Source organism: Misgurnus anguillicaudatus, chromosome 10 (assembly GCF_027580225.2).
Source record: "Misgurnus anguillicaudatus chromosome 10, ASM2758022v2, whole genome shotgun sequence".
Classification (NCBI taxonomy): Eukaryota; Metazoa; Chordata; class Actinopteri; order Cypriniformes; family Cobitidae; genus Misgurnus; species Misgurnus anguillicaudatus.
Window position 1 is genome coordinate 15,886,758 of NC_073346.2, and position 12,266 is coordinate 15,899,023.

At 40.3% G+C, this 12,266-nt stretch overlaps 1 protein-coding gene across 6 annotated transcripts in view; it reads left to right on the plus strand.

Moving 5' to 3' along the window:
• fhod3b (formin homology 2 domain containing 3b) overlaps positions 1–12,266 on the plus strand; it is a 189,262-nt gene that overhangs the window by 169,820 nt on the left and 7,176 nt on the right. For all 6 annotated transcript variants that reach the window (XM_055209661.2, XM_055209662.2, XM_055209664.2 and 3 more), the window contains 4 exons: positions 5,257–5,415; positions 6,375–6,557; positions 8,167–8,286; positions 11,691–11,852. In XM_055209661.2, coding sequence (XP_055065636.2) covers positions 5,257–5,415; positions 6,375–6,557; positions 8,167–8,286; positions 11,691–11,852 — 624 coding nt within the window. The remainder of the gene's footprint in view (positions 1–5,256; positions 5,416–6,374; positions 6,558–8,166; positions 8,287–11,690; positions 11,853–12,266) is intronic.

Genomic DNA, 12,266 nt, shown 5'->3' on the forward strand with positions numbered 1-12,266 from the left:
CAGTCTATGGGCAGTACCCAGGTCTCAATATGTAGCATTTAGGTACTGATATACATTTGGTACCAATATGTACCTTGGAGGTACGCAGTATATGCACTCTTTGGTACCAATACCAGTATGTACTTCTGATGTACTAATATGAACTCTTTATGAAAGGGTACTGCCCTTTGTTTGACCATTTTTTAAATGTGTAGCAATGCTCTGGCAGCCACCCACAACGCCTTAACATCATGGTAGCAAAGTTTGCATTGATAGACATCACAAAAAATGTTTTATTACTGTGTTTTTTACTTTCTGTTGGTCTCAATTCGTTTTTGAACACAAGCCATAGCGTCTAGCACCTTGATCTTTTCTTGGATTGTTCTTTGGTTTCTTAAGTAAAACACATGGTATGAATTCTGACACCTTTTTTGGCAAAGTGCGTCCTTCACAGCTCATGACATGAATGCACGTGTAAAAAAGAGCTTTAGGGTCACAATGGTAAGAGGTTGGCAGATTGCCTATGATGGATTCCTAGTATTATCTGAAAGCTCCATCAAAGCTTCATTCTAGGTCCCATGAAACCTCCTGTCACTCTGAACAAAGTCAAGTCGCTGCATTTAGAGCATTTCAGAGCTGTTTCTGACACCCAGATCTCAACTGACTCAGTCAAAACACTCTCAGGATAATCAATACATCCTGTTACATAAATCTCAGGGACCATATGTGGGTTTTACATTGAAACAAGAACCAATCCATCATTCACATTAATGCATTTGACAGAAGCGACGTACAGTAAATTCAAGCTAGACATATGTGTCTTCTGGAAATCAAACCCACAACCTTGACGTTAAAACTTCTCCTTATCTGAAATGAGTGACTGCTCACCATCACAGTTTTTGTGTGTTGGAGATGAAGATCTGTCTCATTATTTGGCTTTTGATTCTTGGGCAGTGTTTTCTGTGGTGTCTCCAGTGATGTGGCCTTCATGGGGCTTCCTCTCCCTTCTGCTCTGAGCAGCTGTTTCTCATTTTTTACCCATTTTTCCATCGCTTTTCTTTTCTGCACACCTTCTCTCCCACTGCTTGGCAACAGACGGAAAACCATCATGGCCGCAATCCCTCAGAAATATTCCTCATCAAAAGTCCTGAAATAGTCCTCAGGTGCTTGCGTGCCTTTTATAGTGTGTAAACATTAGGCATGTCTGGGCTGTGTGGTCATATCTCAGGAAGCCTTGATTTTGATAATTGTCCACATTAAAGAAATGCCTTTCCTAATTATTCCAGTGGCAAGCGTGAGAGTAAGAGAATGCTAAAAGATCCTTATTTCATATTAGATGTGGGGAACAGATGAGTATCTTTATGGTTAACTTAGCAGTGAATGAAACTGCCTGCCGTGGGAACCGGGAGATTTGTTAGACTGTGTTCTCCTTGGACCAGCGTATGCCTGGAAAGGTAAAACCTTACAAAAAAAAAAAATTTTACTTAAAGGTCCGGTTCTTGTGTTTTTGAAGCTTTGATTGTGTTTACAGTGCGCAATATAACTGTCAGGACTCTGCCTTGAAGTCTTGTTAAATTTGTATTTTGTCATGGTGGCAGAGTTCTGGCAGTCCCTGGCCTTGTGTGGAGGTTCATGCCTTGTTTTTGTGTTTGGGCATGTACCTCCGGTGTCTTGTCATTTGTCCCCGCTCCCTCGTCCTCCTGCTTATTGTTAATTATTACTTATTCCCATCACCTGTTCCCCGCTCGTTATCTTGTTTGGTTTGTTCTATTTAATGTCAGTGTTTCTTTAGTTCTGTGCAGGATCATTGTGTTGTGTTGTGTCGTGTTCCACGTCATTCAGAGTCAAGTTACCCAGTCAAGTTGTAAAGTCTGTCAGTTTCGTGTCTTCATGTTGTGTACCCCCTCGTGGGTTTTTGTTTTTGTTGTAAAATAAAGTGTTTTCTGTTTTCCCCGACATCGTCTGCTCTTGGGTTCATCTGTCCTGATAATCCTCACAGAATGATCCTGCCAATACTGAACCCAGCGACGGTGTCGGGGTCCGTCGCATCGCCTCCAGTCACGGTTCTGCAGCCCACTGCAGTTCGTCCAGCCTCGTGCTGGTTGACGGAGGGCGAACGCACAGCACTCCTCAGTGCTTTTTGGAGAGCCATCGCCAGGCCGGAGCCCGCGCAGTCCGCGCAGCCAGAGCCGGAGCCCGCGCAGTCCGCGCAGCCAGAGCCGGAGCCCGCGCAGTCCGCGCAGCCAGAGCCGGAGCCCGCGCAGTCCGCGCAGCCAGAGCCGGAGCCCGCGCAGTCCGCGCAGCCAGAGCCGGAGCCCGCGCAGTCCGCGCAGCCAGAGCCGGAGCCCGCGCAGTCCGCGCAGCCAGAGCCGGAGCCCGCGCAGTCCGCGCAGCCAGAGCCGGAGCCCGCGCAGTCCGCGCAGCCAGAGCCGGAGCCCGCGCAGTCCGCGCAGCCAGAGCCGGAGCCCGCGCAGTCCGCGCAGCCAGAGCCGGAGCCCGCGCAGTCCGCGCAGCCAGAGCCGGAGCCCGCGCAGCCAGCACAGCCAGAGCCGGAGCCCGCGCAGCCAGAGCCGGAGCCCGCGCAGTCCGCGCAGCCAGAGCCGGAGCCCGCGACAGAGCCCGTGCCGCTGACCCGTCCCGCGCAGTCCCAGCTGCGTCCTCGCCCCAAACCCCCGTGGACTGTCCTGTTTAGTATCTCGTGGACTTATGTGTGTATGATTTAGTTTGGTTTTTTATCCTGTTTTTGGCACCTTTTGTTATGTCCTATTCTGATATGTTCTTAGTCTAGTCTTGTATATTATCTGTCATGTGTTCTTGTCTTGTGTGTTCCCTTTTTGGACGCCAGGTGGCGTCCTTTGAGAGAGGGCTACTGTGAGGACTCTGCCTTGAAGTCTTGTTATATTTGTATTTTGTCATGGTGGCAGAGTTCTGGCAGTCCCTGGCCTTGTGTGGAGGTTCATGCCTTGTTTTTGTGTTTGGGCATGTACCTCCGGTGTCTTGTCATTTGTCCCCGCTCCCTCGTCCTCCTGCTTATTGTTAATTATCACTTATTCCCTTCACCTGTTCCCCGCTCGTTATCTTGTTTGGTTTATTCTATTTAATGTCAGTGTATCTTTAGTTCTGTGCAGGATCATTGTGTTGTGTTGTGTCGTGTTCCACGTCATTCAGAGTCAAGTTACCCAGTCAAGTTGTAAAGTCTGTCAGTTTCGTGTCTTCATGTTGTGTACCCCCTCGTGGGTTTTTGTTTTGTAATAAAGTGTTTTCTGTTTTCCCCGACATCGTCTGCTCTTGGGTTCATCTGTCCTGATAATCCTCACAATAACGTGTGTTCATGTTTCACGTGTAAAAAAACTCATCTGTATAGCGCTGTTTTCACTGTCCTCAAATTGGGCTGATGTCTTCCTTGTTCTATGAAGTCTTTCCTTCAGAAATACGTATCGAGTTCTGATTGCCCTACTGAAAAATCCAGCTAAAACCAGCGTAAGATGGTAGCTGGTTTTGGCTGGTTTTAGCTGGTTTAAGGTGGTTTACGCTGGTCCTCCCAGCCTGACAAAGCTGGTCATGCTGGTGGGCCAGCTGGTATTCCAGCATGACCAGCTAAGTCCACCTAGACCAGCTTAAAATGTGACCAAAACACAGCTAGACCAGCGTGCTACATCAGCAAAACCAGCTTCCTACACCAGCAAAACCAGCTAAAACCAAGCTGGGGACCAGCTAAAACCAGCTCACCAGCTTATGCTGGTCTTAGCTGGATTTTTCAGTAGGGTGTGTAGCTTGTTTAGTGTGTTTTGATTCGACAGCAGCTTAGCTTGCTGTTAGCTTAGCTGGCGATTGACGTATTCCTGTGGGCGGAGTTTAGTCAAAAAACTGTTCTAGTGACGTCATTAAAGCAGGAAGTAGAGGACTGTGTAGTCCAAACCGGCCGTTCGCTGTAGGCTTTGAAAGGCGAATTCTGTTAAAGAAAATATATGGCCTGGCAGTGACCTTTGACCTTTATCATTTTACAGGTATTATTTATGCTATTATAGCAACATTACACACTAACTAGTGTTTAAAAATGGGATTATAAAGAACGTGACCTTTAAATTCAAGATAGCTTCTCTCAAACGTCGTTTTCATACCAAGCAAGTTTATCTTTTAAAGTAAATGTATCTTTTTTTAAAGACCCACTGAAGTGTTTGATGCGTTTACATAAAACAAGAAGTTAGAGTGGGACATATTGAGATGCCCCTCCCCCTTTTAAATAGCCAATAGTATTAAAGGGGTGGTTCAATGGTATTTCATGCATTCTGGCTTATTAACACAGTTATAGAGTTGTTTCCTCATGCTAAACGTAGACAAAGTGTCAAAAAAGCAGTTGGATGTGTTTTTGTGCCGAATGCACTTCGCCAGGGTTTGTAGTTTCGGAAAGTTTTTTTTCGATTACGGGTCCAGCTGACGTTTCAGTTATTTTTATGGGCACTTCCCCCAGAAAACCCCGCCCACCTGTCAATCAGCGGGAGACGCTAGAACATACAAACATCACATCACGCAACAACTTTGTTTAATTTCAAAACTCAACAATGGCATGAAAGAAGAAGTGTGTTTTTGGATGTAAGGAGAAGAAAGTCAGCCTTATGGAAACAATGGATATAGTTTATTATCTGAGGTAGTTTTGCGTGTGTGTTTGATACGCTGGATTTCATTGAAAAGTCCCAACCGGGTCATGAGTTGCATTATTTAAATGACACGAACATGTAGTGAATCATAAGTTAAACAGTGTTGTATAGTGTTGCATGACTCGTACTCGCTCCTCCCGCCGTAGTAACTCCTCCTTCTTCATTTTTTCGTACGTTATCGGAAAGATTCGGTAAAGCTAATCTTTCTTTTATAAATCTGATTAAACTAAAGACTCTTCGGAAATATAAAGGATGTAATATACTACTCTGTAGGTACTCCAGATTAACATCAGAAATGCAGAAACAGTGTGTTATGTGAGCTTTAAGTTTACTTCACAGCCTGGAATCTGACGAGAAGCTGAAGTGCAGAGTGATGTCATAAAAATCACTGATCTGTTTTGGTGGAAGTGCATGCTAGTTTATAGACATTCTTAAGGCTAACATATTCATACTAAAAGCATAATTTTTGTTTTCATGGGACTTAAAAGATGTAAAAATTTATTATTTTTTCATTGTACCAGTGCAGGGTAACTGTCGAAGCCAAACCAACTAAATCTGGATCCAATACTATCCCATCGATGAACTGTGACAATTGATGTGTTTATTCATCTGATTTCAGAAAACTGCAGCAGATGGAAAGCGTCAGGAGATCATTGTTCTCGACTCAAAAAGAAGTAACGCCATCAACATCGGCCTGACGGTCCTGCCTCCACCCCGGACTATTAAAACAGCCATCCTAAACTTTGATGAGTACGCCCTGAGCAAAGAGGGCATAGAGGTAACTTTGAGCCCCTTTACTATCACATTCACAGCTTTAGTAAAGCAAATCATTCTCTAAATAATGATCAGAAACAGTTTAATTATTAAATAAAAAGTTTTCGCTAAACCGTTTCTTTATGAAGTTGCTATGCTTAAGACATAAAGCTTAGTTACACAATATGCAGTTATTCTGAGAATGGCAGACAGGTCACACTGGTGAAAGCACATCTGTCCTTTATACTAACCTTGTTTTGGATCCACGTGAGTCACATGTTCCCTGAACTACAGTTCTCTATTTCTTTCTTTCTTTCTCTTGTTACATCAATCATTCAGGCATTTATGATCATCCCCAGACTGCTACATAAAAGCATATTTTCACCAGATTCTCGGCTCTCTACAACTATGTTCAACAAGACAGAGACATACTGACTTTAGCCGAGCTGGCAAACAGAAAGCAGTGACACAAAGCTTGCGTCCAAAATAAGAACTTGGTTTGGCGGGCGACTCGAAATATTATGCGGATTTCCGGCAAAACCAAAGCATTTTTGGCACTGAACAAATAATTAATCTCAAGGATTAAAGGTTAGAAAAATGTATCATTTACAGCGGTTCGGGCCATGATACTGATCCTAAATAAATGTCTCAACAGCAACGTGAATAATGGAGCTCCCTCTTTCCTCATAAAATCTGTAATTTTTTATTCTCCGTCATGGGAGAAATAGACTGGAGTGTTTCTCCGCACCCTTTGCATATCTCTACAGCGAACATTATTTTCTCACCAGCAATCATAGATTAATGTAGATTTTTTTGTCAATGTTGTTTTGGATACGTTTTGGAAATGTACATACTTTTTTATACTAATATGAAGTTGCCCCTTAGCACATAGACATGTGTTGTTATTCACTGATGCACAGGTGATTTATAGAGATGGGACCCATATCACTCACACTACTCTTTGGTTCTCCTATTCAATTGCAGAAGATCTTGACGATGATTCCCACAGATGAGGAAACACAGAAGATTCAAGAGGCCCAGCTGGCAAACCCAGACACTCCACTGGGCAGCGCTGAGCAGTTCCTTCTTATTCTCTCCTCTATCAGTGAGCTGTCTGCCCGCCTGCAACTCTGGGCCTTTAAGATGGACTATGAGGCTTTAGAGAAGGTCAGTCTGCCATCACATGTTTGTAGATTCTTCTTTTTTGTTTTGTTTTCTGGTGTTCCTCAGGACAAATTTTATTACGTCATGCAAACCGATTTTGACCTGCTTTACTAAATCTGTTTACAGTAGTGATTCTTAATCAAACAGGTTATTATTTTTCTTATTACACATTTAAGAGTGGCCTTTTATTGGAGGCAGCCTAAGGCACACCTGTGCAATAATCATGCTGTCTAATCAGCATCTTGATATTATGCCACACCTGTGAATAGATTATCTCGGCAAAGGAGAAGTGCTCACTAACACACATTTAGACAGATTTGTAAACAATATTTGTGAGAAATAGGCCATTTGTCTACATAGGAAAAAGTCTTAGATCTTGAGTTCATCTCATGAAAAATGGGGGTGAAAACAAAATTGTTGCAATTATAATTTTGGTCAGTGTAAATATGTCTTTTAATAACATATATGACATTATATTTACAAATTATTAAACCAAATAGCGTGTTTGTGACATTTGAACATCTTGTCTTATCTTAAAACCGAAAGTAAACAGGTTTTCCTCGCGGAAGGTCTGCATTCATTAAAAATTAGCAAATAAAATATTTAAAAATCAATATTTAATGTTCCTTACCTTACTTATGAGGTAAATAGCCACGTAATAAACGGGATAATGTATAGGCAGCCGGATGTTATCGCAAAATAAACCTCAACAGCAGTGGCGGCCAGTGACTTCTTTTTTCGAGGGCGCACGATGCGAAGTTTGTCACAATATGTATGTAGCCCGTCATGTGTGTGGTTTGTAATTTCAAAATATATGTGAACCTGTGTGCATCACGTGTCTTGTCAAAATAAGTGCCTACTGCAGACGCGTCTAAAGGGTTTATTATAAAAGAGACGCTCGCGTTTGCCAGATACTCGCTTAATCTCTTGCATAATCAAAGTTTACTGTTAAGGAAATGTCTTTCGTGTATTTTGTGAACGTGAGCGTCTCTTTTATCATAAACCCTTTAGACGCGTGTGCAGCAGGCACTTATTTTGACAAAACACATGATGCACATGGTTCACATGACGCAACAAACACATATTTTGAAAACACGAGCGACACACATGACACTCCGAACACAGATTTGGAATTTGCGTCCCTCATGAGCAGTCACAAGCCGCCACTGCCCAAAAGTGTCATTGGTTATTTCTGCGATAAAAACCTATTACCTATACATTAACCCTTACTTGTTAAACATATTTTTTATACTTTTTTATATTTAATTAATAAAAAATACATTTTAATGTCATTTAATGTGCTATTTTTTTCTATCAAGTGCTTCAGACAAAACAGCCAATATTAAAACTAAACAGTTAAATACCAGTTTCTATATTTACTTCCAAGAGATTATTTGTGACCCTGCCTCCATGTGAAACCCCAGCTAAAGTCATTTTGTGTAATTTACTGTTTTCTACATAAAATCATCCTAAACATTGTGTGAAAATATAACCTTGATCTCTTTAATATTGACTGAGTAAGGAAATCAAACGTTGATGCTCCTAATCTCATAAGATTATGATACTTTAACCTGGATTTCACATTTGTCAACACATGTTTTCTCTCTCTCAGGAAGTAGCAGAGCCACTACAGGACCTAAAGGAGGGCATGGATCAATTAGAAAAGAATAAGACGCTGCGCCACATCCTTTCAACTCTTCTGGCTATTGGCAACTTTCTCAATGGGACCAATGTGAGTTCCAGCCGAGTCTACATGTGCGATCTGTTTGTTTCCATCTGTCTTTCTGTCTGTTTGCTATATTTGCTTAGATCTCAGTAGTCAACCGAGATAAACCTGATAAGCCAGTGAGTTTGGCATGAAATCATCTTGTTACCGTAAAAACCATTGACTGTGGGCAGGAGAATAAAGCCATGTCACATCCGTAGGGATTTCTTCATTCCCAGCTTTGTCGTGCCTTGTAAACGTCACAGCGTGGTTAAGCGCGGGCCAGCGCATTACTGCACATCGGCACGGTGGATTCTGTTAATCATATGTTAATGAAGCATTCGGCAGAGCTGTATATAGACTCTTTCAAAGAGCTCTGCATTTTATCTTAATGGAACCGATGTTAATCTACTAAACTACATCAGACAATACTAGAAATGGCCTGTGATTACTGTACACACTTTCAGGGAATGATTTGATGATGGAAAAGGTCCAGAGCGAGTAATGCTCTCAGATGCATGTGAAGTTATTTCAGCTGCATGTATTTACACAATGAAATGTATTTGATTCAAAGCTTCCCTCTTTTATAAAGTCAAGTTTGTCAGGTGATCACAAAACTGCACTTTACTGTACCTTTCTTTGAAAAGCTGCTGTATCAATACTTTTAAGTGCATCTTTCCCAAATTCACACGGCATGATGTCTGTTTCTCAATCGGAAGGCTGCATCCTTCAGAGCTCGCATTTGTAGGCTGCATACCTAAAGAAAAAGGCGGTCTTATTTCAGAATATTAACAATTATAAAATGTATTATTATACTTACTTAATCGTGAATTGTTGTAATATGCGTATGACCAGACTTGGGAGGGTTTCTTTTTAAATGTATTCCGTTACAGTTACAAATTACTTCATAAAAAAGCATTCAGTAACTTAATCCAAGCACCAAAATATAAAAGTAACTTAATCTGATTACTTTTGGATTCCTTCATGGTTACATATATTATATAACATGTAGGAAAAATAATTATAGTTTATACCAACATTTTTACAAAATGTAACTGTAATCTGATTAATATGTTTTTTTACGTAACTGTAATGGGTTACAATTACTAGTTTTTTTGTATCCTGATTACGTAATCGCGTCACATGTAATCCGTTACTCCCCAACCCTGCGTATGACTTGCAAATGTAATGCTCAGTTACTTGAAATAAACCAGGCTTGATGACGTACAGTATGCAGCCTGCATATGTGACCTCCGTAGGATGCAGCCTTCTATTTGAGAAACGTCCACTGACTTGGGGACGATGAAAACATAATAATGCTAACTCGTTTCCAGGCTTTGCCTACAAAAATATGTTATCCTTGCAGCACTCATTTTAGTCCCTTTACTTAGTTAACAGGTACAGGTGACTGCATTTGACCTAAGACAAACATGCCAGGAAACTGTAAATTTAAGATGTTTTTCCATACATTCTAGGTAATGGAAATTTAGCTTTTTAGTCAGGGAAAGTCAGTGGAATTTGACATCTGGCTTAGAGTTTGACATCTGGCCTTTCAGGGTTCCCACGGGTCATGAAATTTCTGGAATATCATTGAAGTTTTAAAAGGTCTATTCCAGACATTGAGTCTGGAATTTTATAAATTTTTGTCCAAGTCATGGAATATCATGGATTTTGTTTGTTGCTTTAAATTTTAGTTTGCATTTATCAAAACGTAATCTGCTTGTTAGGTTGTGACGTAAAGGAATGCAATTTCCGGGTCCAAGCCTGCACTGATTTTAAGTGAGACTACAATCTAAACAGCAACTTCTTGGCATTGTTTATTCATTTCTCGCATTTAAGATACATTTTTTACAAACTCACGGTAGGCCCGGTGCCAGGATGGCATAACTGGGAGGGGGGCACTTTAATTTCTTGGGGGGGGGGGGCTCCACACTATACCTTATTGTGACTGATTTCCTGCTCCTTTTCATTTATTTATTACGGCTACCTATATTACTGCCTGTATTATGCCTATACAAATTCAACTTTCACTATTAAATTGCCTAACAATCTTACTAAGCCTGATTATGAACTAACTTTGCTATCTTTTACCTAACCAATTATTTCCATGCCCAAATAAAAAATGGCACAGTGGAATTCAGCGACACATGTGGCGTTTTCTTATTGATCATTCAGCATGCGATGTTTTAAACATTCGTTTCTTAAATGCAAATCACGCGAGCAATGCCGCTGTCATATCATCATCATCATGGGAAAAGAAGACACAAAAACGATCTGCCAAAATAAATCCGACTTTGGAACATCAAGACTAACGTTCGTTCGGGCTAACTCCAGTCTCGAAAATGAAGTGACTGGAATAAGTTAAAGTCGAAGCACTGAATTAACTGGGAAAAATCAATGCTTAAATTAAATGAAAAACTTAAACATAACAAATTTAAATAATATCAAATAACCATAAGTATTATAGGCCCAGTAAAAAGTAAATGACAAAACTATGACAAAAACAGACAAAATTGACAAAAACAGAACTTAATTGCTACAAAAATAAATGCATTGAACAAACAGAAGCACAGCATCTAGAAGTTTACTTAAGGGACAAGTTCGGTATTTTACACTTAAAGCCCTGTTTTCAGATTGTTTATGATGAAATAGAACGGTTTTGACTGAAATTTGGACATATGATGCTACCACGAGAATTTTCGTGTGTTTCTTGTATCACCTCCCACCTCTATAATGGCTCTATAGGTGCACTGGAACAATCCTTCCTAAAATGCATTAAACTTTCATTTACAAAGACGTGAAACTCACCGAGTGGTCAGGGGTGTTCACTGATATGCTCACACAAAAAAAGATGCTTTCCAACAGGTTTTATCATAGTTTTGTCCAACTCCATTGACTTGTATTAGATGTGCTGTAAGGTACGGTATTACTCCGCGCCGGGAACAATGTTTGTATTCTTGCTGTTGGCAAAGGCGGATCATATGTCCAAATTTCAGTCAAAACCGTTCTATTTCATCATAAACAATCTGAAAACAGGGCTTTAAGTGTAAAATACCGAACTTTTAATTGTAAGTTTAATGTTTGTGGCCCTGCTTTTTTATAACGGGAGGCGTTATATTGTGTGGAAAAATATAATTCAAATTATTACAGGTATTGTTTAGAAATAGTGAAAACTTGTTATAAGCACCTTTTGTACTATTACCTCCCTATGACACATTGCTTTTTTCCCCTAATCTTTGTAAGTCGCTTTGAAGAAAAGCATCTGCTAAATGCCTAAATGTAAATGTTTCATCAACTCATCATACTTTACAACTGTCCACCTCTGCATCGTTGTAATGTTGTGGAAATGAAGTATTTCAACAATTTTGAATACTATTCATATAACTGAGCACTACTTTTGGCAATATTTAATGTTGACTGCGTGTTTCCAGGCTAAAGGTTTCGAGCTGAGTTACCTAGAGAAAGTTCCTGAGGTAAAGGACACGGTTCACAAACAGTCTCTGCTCCATCACGTCTGCTCCATTGTGGTAGAGAAGTTTCCAGACGGTTCAGACCTCTACTCTGAGATCGGAGCCATCACCCGCTCCGCTAAGGTTAGCATAACCAACCATACTGACTAGATGTTTACCATGCCATCTGTTGTTTTTAATCTGTATATATATATATATATATATATATATATATATATATATATATATATATATATATATATATATATATATATATATATATATATATATATATATATATATATATATATGCATCACATGATAATAAACTTATTTATCATGTATGATTGACAGGTAGATCCACATGATGTAATCATGTTGTGGTGTTTGCTTTAATGCCAGGATGTACTTAAACTGGCATGGCCTCCACAAAATCTTTTGACCTAAATCTAATACAGAATCTTAAAATAATTTGTTTTATCTTCAGGTTTAACTTAGATTAGACTGTACAAGCAGCAAAGAAGCAAATATCAGGGGCAACAAATGTGATTATTGCTA